Genomic DNA, 21,333 nt, shown 5'->3' with positions numbered 1-21,333 from the left:
GATTTTTAAAGCCATAGCAGACAACGTGTTAAAAAAATTATAAATGTTAAAACATAAAAATAATAACGTATTTATTTAATTTTTCTAAACTAAAATATTGCTCACCTCTTGATGTGTAAAATATAGAAAATTTCTAAATCTCACTAGATTGTAGTCTATTAATATTTTTTTTTAATAAATCTGTCTAATTATAAAACATGTGAACACTAATTAAGCACATTTATATTGCACATATAAGTATTCATATATACAATTATAAATAGTAGTTTCATAGATTTAAACTATTTGTGAGTATTCTACAATAATATGTGAAAGATATATTTCTTACCTTTTTCATGATGATGTTATAAAATATACAAAAATATAAAATTTTCAAACCAAATAATATAGACATTTATTTAAAATCATGCAAATGTGCAATACATTACACTACTAGTGTTCTAGTGTGTTAATAAAAAAGTTAAGAAAATTTGTGAGATTTTGCAAGGTAAGTAACTTTAATAAATGCACTGTCTGAAAATATAAATAATAATTATATTAAAAATGCATTTAAGTAAATTTAAAATGATATAAATTGGCAATTCGCATAAGCACCCTTTCACCCTTTCTACTAAATAGAAATTTATCTATAGGCAATGACTAAAAAATATATTTGCATATCAAATAGTGCAATAAAATATAAATTTTTCCGTCTTAATAAGTTTTAATTTTGATTACTAACCCTGTTGCAGGTCTATCGATAGGCTTAAAATCAATCCTGGAGAGAATTTCTGGTTTCACTGATACCCTTCCATTCAAAAGATTGTCCTGGTGTAATTTGTACAACAAAGCTACATTATTAATAACACGTCTCTCTGGATGTTTATTTGAATAGGTTTTTTGCAATTTATTTAAAACATTCAAAAAATAAATGATAGTAACATTTAACCAGTTAACTGTGGCGCTCACATCGCACAGTTTTCAATCGAGTTCATGAGGAGTATATTTGTAAATTTTAAAACTAGAAAATCACCCGAATCGAAAAGATTAGAAAAAAGCCAATTATTATCTGGACAGTTGTAAATAAAATAGAGAATAAAAAAAATTAACTTGATCTAGTAAAATTGCATCAAATAGTACATACTCACTGGGACAACTGCTATCTATAATTATATTTCATTAATGTCAACCGAATAAATAGCTCATAAAATATAACTAATGTTATGATTCTTATAAAAAAAATCAAAAAAATCACAGGGTATGTTGCCCTGCTAAAACATCGGATGAAAAATATGAGTAAACTTTACAAAATTGAAAAATTATTATCGGGGTAGCTAGCACCCCGACGTACGAGTGTTTAGCAATTCGTTTCTTCGACATACGAGCTAAATAGCCCCAGAATCATTTAATCATATATGCCCATTGCCCAGAATATTCTAAACAGCTTGACATTTCAAAATGCATTTTTTTTTCAAAAATCCAATTTAAATATCAAATCGTCAGTATTTTATACGCATGACGTGTATACACGTCAAAACATAAATTTCTGCCACCTTGTCATGACGTGTATATTCGTTAATCACAGTTAACTGGTATAAAAGTTATCAACATGTCTTGGAATGTTTCTGAGTCGATAACATTAAATTTTAGTTCTTTAGTCTTTTAGTATAATTATTAATTATTTTCCCCAAATACAAAAAACCTATTACCGTATCAATCTCCTTACCTCAGACGTGTCTTCGTGAGCCGAGCCGTTATTCAAAATTTCCGCCGAATATGTGGACCGGGCTTGTATTATCGGCGATCTGCAGCAAACGCTGAAATAATGGATTATGTCGCAAAAAATAATCAATATGTACAAGTTTTTAAATAATAAACAACAATATGTACAATTTGAAGCATTTGCTATCAAAATTGAGAAAAAAATATATAAAAAATACAGGTCCCACCGAGACTTGAACTCGGATCGCAGGATTCAGAGTCCTGAGTGCTAACCATTACACCATGGGACCACATGACAGAGATGATAGAGTTGCGGTATATACTTGGTTACGGAGATTAACTTGTAATGGAGTATTTATTATACAGTGTAGTGTATAAAGTTTATTTATTTTATTTTATTAACTTCTCGATGAAGAAATTTGTTTTTGCCAAAAAATCCGATTTGTTAAATTTATGTTTTGTCGACGTTTCAAGCCATTCTGAATCGAATGAGACAAAATTTAAACTAGTATTGATATTTTGCCTTGAGGCAAGTTACATAAACCGCCCGATTTGTGTAAATAATCAACTTAATCCATGATAGATAAATTAATTTATGAGTAGTTAAAAGTATTCGAAGTGGATTTATTACACCTTATTGAAAATCGATCACGTCAACCCGGTGGGAGTATTTTTTAAAAGCAAAATTTTAAGAATCAATAACTTTTATAATTGAGCCAGTTTTTTGTAGGACTTTAATTGTTTAGTATGTTCATTAAGACCAAGTACTCTATCGTTATACCAAGTAAACCGTCTAATTTTAGTTTTAACAAATGTCTAAAGAACTACTCATTTTCTCAAACTTTGATGAGTTTTTAAAATTAAACTACTTGTCATAAGGCCGTAATAATCAGTATAGTAAGTTCTATAAGACCATGATATATATCGACACAAAAAGTTCCATGAAAATCGGCTTAATTTTTTTTACAGTTAATTAATAGAAGTACTAAAATTAACAGTTGATTATAAGAAAACGGCTCGGTAGATTTTCACCTAAAAGTAATCAGTATCATTCCCAACTAATATCTTTCGAACAGTTGTTGATTTTATTAAATCGATTCGGTAGTATGAGATTAATTGTGGACTTTTTTCCAAATTACAAAGAAACGGCTCGGCCGATCGTCGCACAAAACTGAGAAACGATAATCCTCATCGAGATACATCAAATGGTTTATTAGATTAATCAAATGATTTTAATTTTCTGAAATCGGTTCAAGCGTTTTTGAGCAAACGTCGATGAAAGTTCTAATTTTGACAAATGCCAAAAAGACAATACTAATTTTCGCAAACTTTGACGAATTTTTAAAGCTAAACGAGTTGTCGTAGGACCGTAATAGTTTAGTATGATCTAGAAGACTATGGTTCTACCGTCAAAAAATAATAATAAAAATCGTCGAAAAAAATTTTTCAACACCTTATTACAAGAAAACATCCTTGCCGATCTCTACCAAAAACTAATCAGCACGATTCCCAACCAATATCTTTCGAACGGTTTTTTATTTTCAAAATCGATTCAGAATTGCGTGCTAAAACGTAGACGAAAATTTTTTCACTTTTCTGCGATTTATAAAGAAACCATTTGACCGATCGTCGCACAAAACTGACAAACAATAGTCCTCATCGAGATAGATCGAATGGCTTTTAAATTTTTGAAATCGGTCCAGCCGTTTTCACACGCACATACACACAAATACATACTTTTTCCAAACTTGGTCTTATTCGATTCAGAATGGCTTGAAACGTCGTATTGCAGTAATTTAAATTTTGAAAATTACTATCCTATTTCAGACTTCAGCTATTCACATTCGTTCACAAATATTTTATAACTTATGTTCTTCTATTACAAATCTTCAAATGGGTACTTTATATTACTTTCTGAAACTTTAATTTCATTATCCGCATATTTAACAAATTCTATAACTCTATTTTAATATATACATAATATATTTTCATCGAACACGTATTAAAATATAAATATTAAAATCTAGTTTCACTTATTAGCAAATTTTGCCATCAAGTTACCGTCAACAAGCAAACGCCACAGTTGCTAAAAAAGCGTCAACAAGCAAACGCCACACATTGAAATAATCCAAAACATCTAAACGTGTATCTTCAAATCAAACCATATCAAAATTGAAAAAAATATTTAAAATTGATAGTTATCTCACGTGTTGACATCCTCCAGTTTTTTGAGCAAACGCTCGTTTTCCCTGCAAACAAGTTCCTGGTCTCGCACTATTTGTTCCCTGGTTGAATGCAGTTCCTGATTTTCTTTACGTAAAGCATGGTTTTCGGCCATGTAGAGGCCAACCAGACGGGCCAACTCTGCACCATCTAAGGCAGATAGTTGTTCTAAATCTGGTGATTCTGGAGGAGGACCGGCGGACAGAGGTGAACTAAAAAAAAATAGATTTTTTAATCCAAAATCCAAAAAAAATAACCACAAAATTGTGAAATTATTATTGTCATATTTTCTATAATAAGTTAGTAGATTTTTCAATCCAAACACAGCAAAATCACAAAAAATAGATCTTTAAAGAAGATATATAAGTAATTACAAAAATGCAATTTGTTAGAAAGTTTTTTGTCCTAGCTGGTAGAGATTTAAGTCACAAGTAAACACATATATTCGCATTAATTTGAATTTCTATGAACAAAATAATGTATAATACACCTTCATTTTTAAATGAAATTTCACTTAAATCAGTAACAAAGAATATTGCAAGATATATTATAGTAAAAATAGATAAATTTTAATATTTATAAAGAAAAAAATATCCTCCCCGGCGGGGAATCGAACCCCGGTCTCCCGCGTGACAGGCGGGGATACTGACCACTATACTACCGAGGACTTGTATGAAACTGCTTTAAATACGAGTTTTGACTAGCGCGAGCGACTTGCTTCTGTGAAGCGATATGAGATCATTATTTCATACATATCATCATCAATAAACGCGTTTGATCTTTTGCGGCCCTGAATGCTATAACATTCATTTTCATTGTAATGTGTCAAATTTTAAAGTTATTATATATATATTATTTTAAATTGATTCCAAAGAATCAGAATGGTATTTGCTTGGTCAAAAAAATTGCACTTTTTTGCTAACAATAAGTGTAGTGAATTTGGCTCGGCCGATCATCGTAAAAAGTTTCTTGGAAAGACTTTTAAATTATTAAAATCGGTTCGGGTGTGTTTGAAGAAAAAACAACAAAAAGTTAAAAATTGACTCACGTACATAAACACAGATTTTTTTTCAAACTTGGTTTGAAACGAATTCAGAAAAATTCAGAAAATTATCAAGTCAGATTTTTTCGAGAAAATACGCTTCTCGGCCAACAATGATCAGTAATTATTGACATATTGTATTACGGAACACTGTAACTGATAATACAAAATAATATTTAAAAATCCTAAAATCTCTTTGTTTTTGCATATCAGAAAAGCTTCATTAACACTAGGTTTACGAGACCCATCAATTTGACGGAAAACGAACTTTGAAATAAATTGTTCAAAAAAAAACAGCACTAATCCTATCTATATTCAATTATAAATTTGATAAATATTCTAAATTTTGAAATTCATTTGCGGTATTGCCCATTTCTACAGAAACCCCTCAAATTGATGGAGTAGTTGATTACACATATAATGATTAATTTTTGCTTCATTTGTAATATTATGCCTTCAAATAGTAAATGTAATAGTAACGAGGTGTCCAAGCTCGTAAACTTGATCATCATGTTATTTTGTATATTTTTGAAACAGTACTACTATAATAGAGTTTGCAACAGTACCAATAAAGAAATATTATAAGGAAATTGAAGACAAAGAAGACTGAAGAGTTATATAAAGATATTTTAATTATAATAGATATTATATTAATGAAATAGTCAAATGAAATGTATATATACAGCATGAAAACTGTTTTCATAATCTCTCATACCAGGTACCTCTGCCTGTCTGAGATATGAAAACAATGTATATATATATAAATAAATAAATTAAAAAAAACAGTACTATTAATAATTAACTTCTATAAGCCTCATACAATCAACAACGAAACGGATTACCACTGGGTAACCTTTCGACCTTCTTCCCTAATATAATTATGCATCTAAAATACTGAATGTTGTTTCCTCTTTATAACGTCAGATTGTAATTTTTAAAAGCAAATAAAAAAAGTTATTTCGTATATAATTAAATCGCTAACAAAAAAGATCATTACTTCACTCGAAACTCCATGTTTCATATTTGCATTTTGAAAACGTTGCCAAAACGTTTAATAAAAATAGAGGCTATAATTTTTGCATTTATTATAATAAAATCCCACGAGAAAAATGCATAAGACATCCAAACAATATGTAAAAAAATATGTGAGAAAAATAGGGTTACTGTGTAGGTTTGATGTTTGCTAATTTTTTCATAACATGTTGACAATTTTTACATTTTACTTTTTTGTTCAACTCAACCTGAGTATATATTAATAGATAATTTTGAAGAAAATACGCATTGCATCAATTTGACTGGTTCCGCAGAGTGTAGAGATAGGTATATACGAATTGACCTAGAGTTAATAAACGTTTCTTCCGTATATTTCAGAGCAAAAATGTGTTTCCATCGCTTTTTAGCTCATCGTCATTGTGTCATGATAAACATGATATGAATTGAAAATACGTCTAAAAGTTTGTTATTCTATAATTATATTATACGAGTAAGCGGTCGGTAGTCACCTTCTGCCCATGATTTCATTTTTGTGGTTCAAGGCTGATCTGAGATGTTCATTTTCGGCCTGCAGTGCGTTCACCTCGCGTTTCAGGCTGACGATGAGCGCCTCGCGCGGATCCTGTTACATGGAAAAATACCATTGTTGAAAAATATATTATATATAAATAATAAATAAATAATAAAATGAATGAATTGAATTCATTTAATCATTTACCATTTGAAGTAAAATTTGGAAAATGCTTAAAAATGAATAAATAAGTGATTAATAGAAACAATATGGTAATGGGAAAAATAAACAAGGGAGGGAAAAAGAATCATTGAATTGTGGTGCTCGCAAACCATGGATTTGCTTTCGGGCAAACTACTATTTATTTTTACTGTTATATTTAATTAAAACAATAACAACTAGGCGGTTTAAATATTATTGACTTAAAACGTCATATAACGATCAATGCAGTATATATGGAGTCACAAAAACCGTTGATGTTCTATTGATAAACATATTTAACTTCCCGATGAAGAAGTTTATGTTTTTATAAAAAAATCCGAATCGCTATAAGAAAATCCGAATTTTGTTTTTTCGACGTTTCAAGCCATTCTGAATCGAATGAGACCAAATTTGGAATAAGTATGTGTGTGTGTATGTGAGTGTGAGCAGATTTTTTACCGTAAATCGACGTTTTCTCAAAAGCGGCTGTTTCTTTGTAATTTGAAAAAAAGTGTTAAACTTTTCGTCTACATTTAAGCTCATATTACCAAATCGATTTTAAAAAATCAAAAACTGTTCGAAACATATTAGTTGGTAATGATATTGATTAGTTTGAGTGGTTTAATTTTAAAAATTCATCAAAGTTTGAAAAAATGAGTAGTTTTTTTGACGTTTGTTAAAATTAAATATAGACGATTTACTTGGTATAACGATAGAGTACTTGGTCTTAATGAACTTACTAAACCATTAAAGTTCTACAGAAACTAGTTTACTCATAAAAATTATTGATTTTTGAAAATTTGCTTTTAAAAAATACTTCAAGTTAACGTGTTCGTTCGTTTTTAATTATGTGTAATAAATCCACTCAGAGGACTTTTAATAACACATACATTAATTTATTTTTTATTGATTAAGTCGAATATTTCGGGAAGTTACAAATTACATTACAAAGTTAAAAATTACAGAATCATAGCTAACTACATCCCAAATTTTATATGTGTTTGTGTTATTTCAGGCTAACGATTGAGCCAACAATAACCCATTTGAAAAATTTTATTCTTTGTAAAAAAATATTGAAGAATATGTGTCTACATATAATATTGGTTAAAAAACACAAAAGTGAGATAAAATAAATATATCTGTATCATTAATAAATTGTAGTCTTAATTTTTTCAGATTAAATGAACAAACAAACTATGTTGTGACGCTTTTTTCGTAGAAAAACAGATCATTAACTTTGCATATATGAGATGTCGTCATAAGAATGAACTGGTGTTGGTTCTCTCCGTCCAACAAATTAAATTTAGCACAGTCACTGTATTGTATTTCATCGATCTGTATTTCACTCACAGATGCCGACGTTTTTTTGTGAGATTCATTTATTGATACATATTATATGTGGATAATTGAAAAATGTTTCATGAAAACGTTGTTGTGATAATTACTGCTTTTAATTGAGGCTTCGTTACGCCTTCTTATTCATACATCGATATGAATATAATAAATGTTAACTAATTGTTTAAATTTTATATCAATTAATTAGTAATGCAAAGTATATATATATATATATATATATATATATATATATTAATTTTCAAGAAATTGTTTCTTTCATATATTTACCATAACCACGATGGGTTTTGTCCTGATCCTCTTGGCTCTTGCAGCGTAACGGAGTGTGTTAATAGTTTCGAACAAATTTGAACTAGCCGGAGAAATACAAGCAATCTGAAAAAAATATTATTTATTATAAATATGTGGTAAGTTATGTGTAGATCCAAATTTTTGTTCATGATTTTGGGCAAATAATTACATATATACAGGTAGACAGACAACTAAATAGGTAGAAAAGTGGCCGGGTAAAGAGGTTGGAGTTATAACTTGTAGACAGATAGACAGGTAGGCAGCTAGACAATTATACAAGAAAACAGGTAATCAAATTAAAAAAGCAGAAAAATAGACTAATAAACTGATTACCTGGTAAATAAGTACACAGGTAGACGGGGGAACAGGTAAACAAGTAGACAGGTAATCAGGTAAAAATGTAATCAGGGATATATCTGTACAGGTAGAAGGGTATACAGGTAAACAAAAATTAAAGTAAAAAAGTATACAGAGGAACAGAGACATGTTTATATAGTGAAAATATAATGCTACGTTTAAGCACAATTATATCGAATTGAAAATAACTAGAAAAATACATTTTTCTAAAAAATGTAAAAAAAAATTCAACTCTAAAATGTGTTGATTTGCTTATGTTTTATGAAAATTTAAAATTCTTTAAGATATTTCTCTTAAGACTTTATATTATTTAAAAGTCTTTTCTCACCATTAAAGTTACCCCATTTCCAGCCAAACTGTCAGCCAGTAATTTGGTCAACTTGCTGTCTCTATATGGAATGTGTCCATGACGTCTTTTGGGATCACTTAAAGATGATATACAGTATCCTGAAATTTAAAAAAAATATTAAAGCTAAATATATATTATTTTAATAATCAAAGCTATGTGATATGTGTTCGCTATCGTATATCTTAATCTAAACACGTTTGCGGATAGTAAAAGATTCGGCAAGGTACAAAAATTTGCAGCCATTTTATTTTGAAATTGGTAGTGATATCCAAAATTTCATTAAACACCGTTTATAAGGGTAGTCAGATTATCATATTTTAATTATTGCGTACGATGGATGTTCTAGCATACACGTCAATTATTAACATTTTGTTTGGTAAATTATAGTTCTCGCAAAAATTCGACAATGAAATTTTTTAAATATCTTCACGTTTCAAAAATTTCTGAACAATTTCGCATTTCTTTGAAAAAAATGTATGTATGTATGTGTGCGTATATTGAATGTATGCAAAGGTTGACACAAATTTTCATCCACGATTTCGGGAACGCGGATCAACCGATTTGAATAATTCAAAGAATATTCGATTCGCATTGTAAATAGCTGAACATTTTACCGAACATAGTTCGATAGTTATTTGTTTGATACATATTATTTGTTGCGATGCAGATTATTTGATTTTCACAGTATAGTTACTAAAAGTCAAATTCAACCTTTGTGCCTCGACCTAGCCTCTGTATATAATATAAAATATAATATATTTATAATGTTTGTACATATGTGTGTGCCTGCATATACTTATTCATTACTAAAATGCCAATTATAATTTTCGGGTTATTTAACAGACAGCCGTTTTCTTCGAAATATCATGAAAGGCTGTATGAATAAATTATGAAAAGATTTTCGTTATCTATTTCTAGACGCATTATTTCTCAAGCATCTAATTAGATGTATTAAACATAAAAGACGACATTGTTAGATATTGAATGTAGATCATACTTTTCTTTCTTTGATATAATTAAATACAATAGTATTGTAATATCACTGTACTGATACAATTTTGGGTCAAGTGATCTATATTGTAATCCATTTATGAAACAAACTGCTAGAAATTCCAGTACAGTAATTTAAAATTTTCAAAATAATTAGATTTTTGAAAATTTGATTTTTTTTTAAAAATTGACTATCTTGAAAAATTTGATTTCTTTGTATTTAATTTTTTTTGAAAATTTAGATTTATTTCAAAGCAATCGCGCAGGACATCTGTTTTAGAGACTGGAAAGATTTGTATATGATAACATTTAAACATTATAAATCTTGGTAAGAAACCCCTAGAAGTATAAACAAAATTCGATTTTTTTTTTAATCTGATAATTTGATGTACATATGTCTAATCATCATTTTTTACTGCCAAATGACATATTTTTTCACTTTTTTATTGAATGTCTGAAACCGCTAGACCTGCCTTCCCAAAATTATAACCATAAAGTTCTTCATTTTGTCAATAGAAGTAAAATGTTATTTGAATAATTAAAATCGGACGTCCCGTTCTCTCAATTACAATTTTTTGCACTTTTTGTCCCGTATCTTCAAAACAGCTGAACCTGCCTTTGCCGAAAATAATTAGTACGTCATACATACAAATACACATACATCGATTTTTTCTAAATAATGCCACAATGGTTAAAAGTCTTTGTAAAGATATATAAAAAATTTCATTTTCTCGATTTTTTTGCGATTACTGTAACATCTCCACGAAAAGTTAAAAACATAACTTACCCTAAAATGAAGGCTCGATATTAAATTTTTTAAACAAATTTCGAACAAAACAACTATAATATGTTTCCACTATCTCACAATATCGACTAAAATTTCTTCGAATTCCAAGAAATCGCTTCTCTGCCTCTAATTCTTACGTATTTCCTTTTATTAACCGACCTTGATTTTTCCTATTTGCCGAACTGCGTGGTTTTCAATCAAAATTTAATATTCAATGCCGGACACGTAATGTAAGCTATAGTTAGTGTTACAGCAACAATCGTAAGCAAGTAGGTGAAATTTAAGTTCAGCTTTTCATGTATATATAATTAGGTCAATTTAGAGCTGTCCGTCCGTCCGTCTTGAAGACGTCTGAGAAATTCATATATTATTTAGGAAAAAGAATGCGTGATGTGCGGGCAACCTGTGCAGGAACTACAGATTTTTTGTTATCATAATAATAAAAATAGTTGTAAGTGGCATTTTGTCTTAAGGCTCAATCGATTCAGAATGACTTGAAACACCGAGATAACATATAATTAACAAATCGAATATAGGATGGTTGTCAAGACCTACCCTAAACTCTATCAACATATTTTTTTCACAAAAGCTAATTAGCAAGACCACCAACTGATTGTTTCGAATAAAGTTTTCAAAAAAGTTTGGGCATTTTTCTGCAATTTGTAAAAAAAAACTGCTCGGCCGATTATCTCGTAAAACTAATCATCATAAGTCCTTATCGAGTTATATAAAATAACTTTAATTTTCAAATCGTTCAAATCATTTAAAAAAAAGAAAAGAAATTATACCAAATATACACAAGATTAACCTAATTAATTAAATGTATGACTCTTATACTTAATTTCTTATATAGATCAAATATTTTAAAATAAAGTAATATGAAATAAGTAAATATATATATAGACTATGTATAAATGTATAAACTTATCCATAAACACTCCTGTCTGACTAAGATATGGAAATGTATATAATGCTCAGTAAATAAAAAAAAAGATCGATTGCATATGCTTTTCCCAAATTTGGACTCGGAATGATTTGAAACGTCGAAAACATATTCAGTTAGGAAATATATTTTTTGTGATATGAAATAAACAAATTGAATTAAAATATAAAATTATTTCATTTTATCGAAAATTTGTTTCAAGAGTCAAACTATGTCAGTAAATATCGCACTATCTAGAAACTTCAATATTAAATATATATTTTTACAAGGATCAAAACCATGTTTTCTTTTGTAATTGTGATATATTTATTTAGAATTGCAAACTTATTTTTAAATTATTGCAAAAATCATATTTTCAAATAAAAACGTATATCACTACATCAGGTTATCTAAAATGAAAATTGAACCTCAAACTTTTTTGTCGCAAGTCCAAAGCTTTCTCCATTGAGAAACAAACAAGATAAATATATATATATATATATATATATATATATATATGAATTGAAATGAAAGGAATAAAAATATTGAATTTAAAACAGAATGAACAAAAGTTATAAAAATACAAATTACGCACGCGTACTACTTGTTGCAAACGCATGTTTTACACACACATTAACTCAAACACACACACACACACGCATATATATACACATAAGTAGCTATAAAAATATATCAGTACTTATGTAAGTCTTGCCAGGTTGGTGAAATTGACTGATATGAAAATTATCTGTCTGAAATCTTCCAACATATAGATTTATTTTGGGAGGCGATCTATAATTTCATAAATATTTTATTGCATTTCTCATGAAATCCAGTAAAATAATTATAGTATAGTACAATGCACCCTGTCATTGAAAGGGCATCCATTAATCACGTGATCAACGTTTAAGGATTTTTGAACTACTCAAAAATTTAAAATTATTCCCCATTCCTCACTTAATATTACGTGTTTTTTTAGTACCTAGAAAAGATGTTGAGTGTTTGGACTTTTTTTGAATTTTGCATTTTTTTAAAATTCAAGTAAAAAATAAATTTACCAAATATCTTACCAAACCACCTCCTCACCAACATGAAATTTTGTGATTTTTAGACAAACCCTTTCACTTATTTTCAAACCTCATGTGATGAATGGACGACCCCTAAATTAATACACAGACTGATTTCTAATATTTTACTCACCCAACACCATAAGACTTTTATTGATATTATTAGCTTCTTCCAGAGTTTTTCCTTCACTATGAGTCTTTTTTGTTACTTCACTGCCTGCCAAGTCTACAAAATGCACTTTTCCATGTTTTGAGATAAAGACACCATTTTCGGCAGCCTGTTCTGATAATATGTGTACTGTCAGTACACTGTGAGATCTAGATGATGTTGCATTCATTCTATGGGAACCCACTGATCTATGCCTCATACCTTTTTGGATAAAAAATAGATAAATGATAAAGTATAAGCAAGAAGAATTTCTATGCTTAGCCTAAGTCAAAGTTTAACTTTGTACCAGACAAATTTAACAACTTCAACTTTTGTTTTATTTCAAATGCAAGTTCTAATTTTGGTTCTTCACCTTCTTCCAAAACTGCCAAAAGATCATCAAGTTCCTCACACTCTACAGTAAATAAATTTTCCACAAAGAATCCTCGAGTTTTCTTCGACCAACGCACGGCTAACGGTTTACGCGAATTTCCAGGATTAAGCAAATCTATCACCTAAAAAAAAATTATACACATTTTGATTAATGTACTTAATCTTACAAAAAGTTTGTTTAAAAATTATATTTTACCTTTTCATTATATATCTCCAAAAATGATGCCCGTAGAACAAAGCTCGAATCATTTTGCTCCTTGATCAATTTGAAGAGATAAACGAAGGATCGAAACACTAAGCCATGATCTTCGGATGTGGGATCTATCTGTTTTACAAACTAGAGAAATTAAAGCAAATAAATTTGATCAAGAAAAGTTCAAACCCAGGCACTAATGTAGAATCTAGATAGAAATATATACATGAAGATATAAGAGATTAAAAATTGCTAAAAGCCTGGTTATATTAAAAAGCAATGATATTTTGGTAAATCGCTTTAATTAAAGAAATAATAATTAATAGTTTCAAAATATGTTTTAAAATAATGTCGTATGTATATTCCCGATATTTATTATTTATAACCAAGCTTTTTGCAATGAAAATTTCTACTAAATAGTTTATAAATGCCAATAGATATCACTTCAAACACTCAAGTATACAAAATATAGTAAAATGTAACCATACATAAAAATCCACAAAAAACACAAAAAGAGATAGAAATAGTTAAGAGAAAACAAAATTTCTACAAATCTACACATATTTTCTGCAAAAGTTGGAGATTATCTCCATGCTAATACAAGAACATTTCATAACTATTGTTTCAAACCACATCATAACTAATCACTCAAATCACTCAAATATTTTGAAGAGCTTTTTTTTATAAGAGCATATTTTTATGGAAAATCTAACTATAATTATAAAATAATTTTCTATAAAAATCAAATTTAAATATTATCAAAGAATTTTTCTTTAAACCTTTAAATTTATAGTATATTTTGGCATAAATTATAAGAATTGATATATTTTTTACAAGTTTCTGTGAAAATATTTTAAAATTTTAATATTTAATATTATTCAATGTTATTAGTTATTTCTTAGTGTTATGTGTTATTAAATATTTTGAACTATGTAGCCTTGGGATCATATTTTGTCCTTAAGAATCATAGTTTTCTAGAGAGTATATTTTTTACTGATGTTCTACCTATCTACTAGGGTTTATACAAAAACCGAAAAATTTCAGAAAACCGGTTTTAGAATTTTAATTTTACTAAAAAAAACCGGTTGCTCGAATATTCTGTAATTTATCCGTAAATTTAGTGTAATTTAGAGCAGTATTTGACTGAATTGATTTAATGTTCATTTATATGGAAGTAAACAAAATTATTTTAATCTTGATTTAATAACTTTGAAAATAATTATTTGTTATTCCTGCATTATTTTTTCATATAATGAAGGAAAATACTTTTATGATAGTTGAAGGAAAGTTTTCGAATAAATAAAAATAAAGGATTTATTAATTTAAAAAAATTAGATACATGTTGATACATACTTGTTAATATCAATTTTAGTTTTAAAAACAATTAATTAAGCTAAACTCGGGTATTGCCTGTTCCAAGCAATTTCAATTAATTAATTCTAAACATTCTAGATGTTTTCTTGTTTAATAAAATGTGATTTCAAAAAACTTTGCATACTCACAAATTTTCCTAAATAGAAAATACTTTCTCACTTGCAACCGAACTAATGTGTGATATAATAACTCTGGAAATTTTGTTCTTTTATTTGTGACTTCTAGGGCTAAAAACTATTTTTTTTTTAAATTTGAGTAGAGCAATTCACTCCTTGAACAAGAAGTCGCATTGATCTCAATTAATATATACATCAGACAAAAGATAACACAGAACCTTTCTGGGAACTAGAATAGACTAATATGATTCAAAATTTTATCGAACTGATATGATTCCAAGTGTTAAAACGCTTGCTTCCATATAGTATATTTATCATTTTCCATTTATACAGTAACAACCGATTTTTTCCGCTAAAAAAACGGTTTTCGAATTTCATAATTTTCGTCAGAAAACCGGTTTTTGAAAACCGACAAACCCTAGTTACGAACCCTATACAAAGACGTGATTAAGAGTGAATAGAATAAGCTCTTCAAAATATTTACAAAAATCTACAACATTTCAGGTATAATAAATTAATAAAACAAATTCCTAACCAGTCCAGGCGGTCCAGTCAGCGTATGCGTTTTCCCGCTACCAGTCTGTCCGTAGCAGAAGCAGGTGCAACTGAATCCCTGGACGGCCATCTCTAGTAGTCTCTTGATTCCGCTGTATTCCAGAACATCGCTCTGAGTTGCTCCTGGTTCGAAAACCGCGTTATAGGAGAAGAGACGGGGCTTCTGGGCGCCGCCCGCCGGTCCTCCGGGAATCGCCGCACACTGGAGAATAACAGAAATAAACGATATATTTCTTAATGTAATAAAATTATAAAGAATTACATTCCTTTAACCTATTGATTGTCACAGCCGTTTCAGAAATCCAGATCAAGCTATATTTAAAAATTATATTTTTTTCGTCTCTGATACTGCTCTTGTTTGCAGAAAATTGAAAAATACACACACTCACTTTTTCCAAATTTGGTCTCATTCGATTCAATTAGCAAATTGGATTCTTTTGGCGAAAACAAATTTCTCCATCGGGAAGTTAAGAAATAAACTATCTAAAATTATTTTTGAATGTATGCTTTTAAACTTAAAAAAAAATCTGCAAAATCATTAGATATACAGGACCTCACATTATCAAGATTCTGTACTATGTATATTTGGCATTTTGCCTTAAGACAAGTGAGTGATAATTGACTTAATCAACCAAAATTAAAATTTAGCTAAAATTTATACTACTTATTTCGAAAATAAAGTTTTCGCTTTCATACGCACTGGCAATAAAACTATGCAAATAAACAATTTAAATCTAAACATTATGAGTTTTTCGTTTCTGATACTGTCATTTTTTCAGAAAAGCTTTAACCTTTTTAAAAAATTCTGCAAATCATTATATATACTAAGACCTCACTTTTTAAAGATGCTTTACTAGGTGTAAGTGGCATATTGCTTTAAGGCAAGTTGAACAAACTTCCCAGAATGTGAAATAATTGACTTAATAAACCAAAATTGAGATTTAGCTCAAATTTTTAACTGGTCATTTCGAAAATAAGGTTTTTGCTTTCAATTAAATTTAAACATTGCGATTTCCAATTGTTATCTCTCAAACACATTTATAATATCTGTAATTATATTAATTATAGTGTACAAACACGTGCTTCTACATATGTACTAAAATTGTAGCTTATTAAGTCCACATTTTAATTAATTTATATAATTCAACTAATTTTCGTAGGACCGTTTGGTGCATGAACCTTATAGTCATGTTAAATTTTATTAAAAACAAATTTTTTAAATATTTTAATAAATTATTTTGTGAAATATTAAGCATCTGTTTTAAGAAAATACTGGCACGATTATGTACATATATCATGTATGTAGTCCTTGATTTAATTTAATCATTTAAATTAATTGTAACATTTTTACACAACTAGAGAAGTTTTGTAGACTGGTCGTTAGGTGACACAGATACAAAGAAAATATTCAGAAATAAAATTCTACATATTTAGAAAATTATTAATTAATTTCTGTAAAAAATGCACAAATCCATAAACTTGAGATAAAAAGATTTTAGTGAAAACTTTCACAAAAAACATTTTTTTGCTAATTCCAAAAATACAAAATTATTGAGAACATACATACATACTTTTTTCAAATTTGGTCTATCGCTTCAGAATGACTATAAACGTCAAAAAACATAAATTAGCAAATCGGATTTTTTGTGAAATCAAACTGAGAAGTTATAATAAAAAACATTAATTCGATGCTATATAATATTAATTCAGTTTTTCAAACATTTTATTTAGTATGATTTCGATGTTAGTACGATTTTTGGTAATTTATCTATGTCACTTCAGAAATAGTTAATTTTAATGTGGATACCTATACTATAATTTATAAATAAAATATAATATAAATTTGTTGTCCTGAACAGAAATCCGACAAATAATTAGGGTTGTTTTTCGAGTTGAAAGTTCTAAGCAAAATAAAAAATATGTAAAAATCATAAAAGTATGTCAGTAAATTGTTACTATTTTCCTGATGCTTTGCTATATATTGAATCAACTGTCTATATAAAAATATGTAAAAAAAAACTGTAGGTTACCCATAATATCCGTTAAGAGATTTCTTTATTGCATGCGTAGAACTTGCTTTATTTTAGTAAAAAATAATCTTATACTCGTAAGTTTAAGGTTTAGGTTTTGAGTATACAAAAAAATAACAAAATTAGTAGCCTGCAGGAAATAAAAACTGCAGGAGTTTTCTTAAACAAAATGTGTAAAAATCATACTTATGCAATTTACAACTTTATGAGAAAGAATGATAAGAACAATAAGACAAAACATCCTTGATAAGATACCTACTAATAAAAAATAATTATACTAAATTTTAGAGTTTGAGTAGATATAGTATAAAATAGCAAACTTAATAACTATCATTTTTTAAAGAATTAATAAATTATTTATATAATAAAAGGTTTCAACTCACAACCAGTTGTCCATTTCCAGGAAACTCTACAGCAATTTCTTGACCTTCATCGATCTCCTTTTTGTTAAGCGGTCGCACCCTGGAATAAAAAATAATATTGGAAATATTTTCATGAAATTAGGCTGATGAAGTATTAATATCCTCAAATTACTACCTTACTACGACATTGATATTGTCTTCGGGCGTTCCTGGCTCGCTTCCTATTTCGGAGAGGTCTATACTTCCAGCTCTGGTAAAAAGATAAATGATAATATAAAAGTAATATATATACAGTGGCGTCGGAACCAAATTTTTGATGGGTGGGCTCGTTTTTTTTTATTTAGGTAGACAGCCAGTGGTCACGTTTTTTTTTTTTTTTAGAGATATCAGCCCATATAATTTTTTGAAATTCATGGGTGGGCTGAGCCCCCCCATCAAAATTCATGGGTGGGCTCAAGCCCACGCGGTTCCGACGCCACTGTATATATATATATATATATATAATGCATGCCATAGCTAGTATTTTAAATTATAATATCATAACAGATTAAATATAGGACGTTTCAATAAAAGTCTTATTATGAGTAGGAAGTTCATATAACTGATTTATTTTTAACATTTGCAGGTTTATTATTATAAACTTGGTTTTAAGTTACAGTTTTTAATTGAATTTTAATTTACAAACTTAACATTTTTTATTTATTTATGGTTACTTCAATTTATTCATAGAATTGTCCTGTATTCTGATTGCTATTGAAAATAAAATTTAAAAAAAAAATATTTGCCTCATATGTTATGTCACATCACCACTCATACTTAAATAATTAAAGAAGTATTTTTGTTAAGAAACTTTTACATTACAAAATATATCATAAATTTACAAAATAAATATTTGTAAATTTACTGAAATTTATTGTAGTGTTGAAAATTATTAAATTTGTAAGTATATAATTTTAAGAGATATGTTTCCTATAGTACTTGCTTTGTTTTCATGAAATGTTCGACTATTCAAAGAAGCTTCCGAATCACGAATAAAAGAATTAACTAATGATCAACCATTTTCTGAAGAGTGTAATCCTAAAAGTAATTCAATCGCTAAAATATATTTAATTCATTGACCAATACACTTTAACCTAATTTGATCAAGAAATTAGGCTAGGATCACGCGAGCGGTGAAATTCAAAAGAATGTGAATTTTTGTGAATTATATACTAATTTTATTAAAAAACTCTTATTAAATGCTTTTAGTTGAGAAAGCAGTTTTTACTTATAAAATTTAGTAGAAATAACTAATTGTGTAGGACGATATGCCCAAACTCATCAACAAAAATTTGTATCCGAACACACATACACACACAAGCACACACGTATTCACACATACATCCATTCTTTCTAAGATATGATGCCAAAATGTTCAGTAACCTCTGAAACGTTAAGATATACATATGAAAATTTCCTCTTTCGATTTTTCTGCGATTACTATAATTTACCCTATAGGAAGTTAATTATAGAGTATTGCAACTAATTAGTAATTGAAACGTCGGAATAATCTAATTTTGAATTTTCGTAAACTTCGAAATAAGATTATTAATTTTGATAGAAATGAAGATTTTTTTTTAAGGACAGTAATCAGACACATTCAAAGTGGTCTATGAGTTTTTGTGTAATGTATTTGCTATTACTAAATTTCATTGGAAGGCAACTCAATGGTTGTTCTTTATCTTTGTGACTTTTAGATACTTCCAAAATAAATTAATACATTTATAAGATGTCTTTTTAATGTACTTTATCCTTAAGAACTTATTGACTTAATATTACTTATTGAGTTCAAATGATTCGACAATTTTTTTAATTAACTTCCTGAAGAAGTAGTTTTTCTCAAAAAATTCGCAAATTTTATGTTTTCTCGACGTTGCAAGCCATTCTGAATAGAATGAGACCAAATTAGGATAACGTATGTGTGTGTGAACAGATTTTTGATCTTTTGTCGACGTTTTTTTAAAAATGACTGGATCAATTTCAAAAATTTAAAAGCCATCCGATGTATTTCCATGAGAACTATCGTTTGTCAGTTTTGTGCGACGATCTGCCAAGCCGTTTCTTTGTAATTTGAAAAAAAGTGTTAAACTTTCCGTCCACATTTATACTACCGTCATACTACCGAATCGATTTTAAAAAATCAAAACCTGTTTGAAACATGTTGGTTGGGAATGATACTGATTAGTTTTAGGTAAAAATCTATCGTGCCGCTTTCTTGTAATTAACTTCTGAATAAAAAATTTAAGCCGATTTTAATGGAACTCTTTTTGGCGATATATATAATGGTCTTATAGAACTTACTAAAATATTATGGCCTTACGACAAATTTTAGGAAATACTCCGAGTTCGTTCGTTTTCAATGATGTGTAATAAATCCATTCGGAATACTTTTATACAATCATAAATTAATTTATTTTTTATTGATGAAGTCGATTACTTACACATTTCGGGAAGTTCATGTAACTTGCCTCAAGGCAAAATACCAACTAGTTTATTTTTAAATTGTATAAAACATATTTACACTCATAAGTAAAATCAAATAAAGTATATTTAACATGGACTGTTTTTACTGACTTTATTACTACCATGTGGCCGTAGCCTCAGGTTGCGTGTAAGTATTCTCTCGGCAGCAACGGTTCTAATTTGAATAAATAAATCTTATTAGAAAACGGCCGCTTAGCGTTTCGCTTTCCATGGAAATCATGTTACCTTAACCTTAACACGATATCGACCTTGGGACCTTAGAACAAATACCCAACTAACGTTTGATTGCGTGAAAATATCACTTCTAAATATTTGATTCAGTTTGATTTGATTGGAACAAATGGTATTTAACCAAAATAGATACCTATAGGTACATTTTACATATTAATAACGATTGATATTGTACATTCGAAGCAAAGAAATGTGGGAAGTTTATTACGTCGGTCTAATTGTCTTATAAATTATTTTTAAAAAAGTTGAATTTATTAATATAAAATTTTAATTGATGACTTGAGTTGATCTCATAAATAAAATAACAAATCCAAATGTATGAGATGTAAGATCTCTATGTAAATGAGTTCCGCAGAAACCCTTTCCTATGCGTGATTTTTCATAGTTTTTTTATATTTGACACGAAGGGTTTATTATTTCCATAAAGTGACGTATACAATACCAATTATCATAATTAAAAATCAATATATGTATATGAAAGGGCTTTAACCAGCAGGCAATGCGTGTCATAGTGTAAAAAACAATTATGATGTCAGATAAATTATTCATTTCAATGTCAATCGATATTTAATTATCAACTATATATAATTGGTTTAACAGTCATTTTTTATTTAAAAATAG

At 28.5% G+C, this 21,333-nt stretch overlaps 1 protein-coding gene and 2 non-coding genes across 3 annotated transcripts in view; all 3 read right to left on the bottom strand.

Annotated features, from left to right (window-relative positions):
* LOC113367595 (kinesin-like protein KIF12) overlaps positions 1–21,333 on the bottom strand; it is a 36,244-nt gene that overhangs the window by 468 nt on the left and 14,443 nt on the right. The window contains exons 3-14 of the mRNA XM_026609189.1: positions 18,134–18,208; positions 17,980–18,058; positions 15,547–15,768; positions 13,525–13,665; positions 13,309–13,450; positions 12,921–13,157; positions 9,001–9,119; positions 8,295–8,399; positions 6,469–6,581; positions 3,909–4,136; positions 1,706–1,796; positions 722–807 (exon numbers count right to left, since the gene is read on the bottom strand). Coding sequence (XP_026464974.1) covers positions 722–807; positions 1,706–1,796; positions 3,909–4,136; positions 6,469–6,581; positions 8,295–8,399; positions 9,001–9,119; positions 12,921–13,157; positions 13,309–13,450; positions 13,525–13,665; positions 15,547–15,768; positions 17,980–18,058; positions 18,134–18,208 — 1,638 coding nt within the window. The remainder of the gene's footprint in view (positions 1–721; positions 808–1,705; positions 1,797–3,908; positions 4,137–6,468; positions 6,582–8,294; positions 8,400–9,000; positions 9,120–12,920; positions 13,158–13,308; positions 13,451–13,524; positions 13,666–15,546; positions 15,769–17,979; positions 18,059–18,133; positions 18,209–21,333) is intronic.
* Positions 1,920–1,991, bottom strand: Trnaq-cug. The gene has a single exon. It is a non-coding gene; the product is annotated as a tRNA-Gln (tRNA).
* Trnad-guc lies at positions 4,520–4,591 on the bottom strand. Its single transcript has one exon. It is a non-coding gene; the product is annotated as a tRNA-Asp (tRNA).

Source organism: Ctenocephalides felis, unplaced genomic scaffold, assembly GCF_003426905.1.
Source record: "Ctenocephalides felis isolate EL2017-DRISC unplaced genomic scaffold, ASM342690v1 CF-g0.4_SCAFFOLD_01170, whole genome shotgun sequence".
In the NCBI taxonomy this organism is placed as follows: Eukaryota; Metazoa; Arthropoda; class Insecta; order Siphonaptera; family Pulicidae; genus Ctenocephalides; species Ctenocephalides felis.
This window is presented reverse-complemented; position numbering and strand designations above follow the sequence as displayed.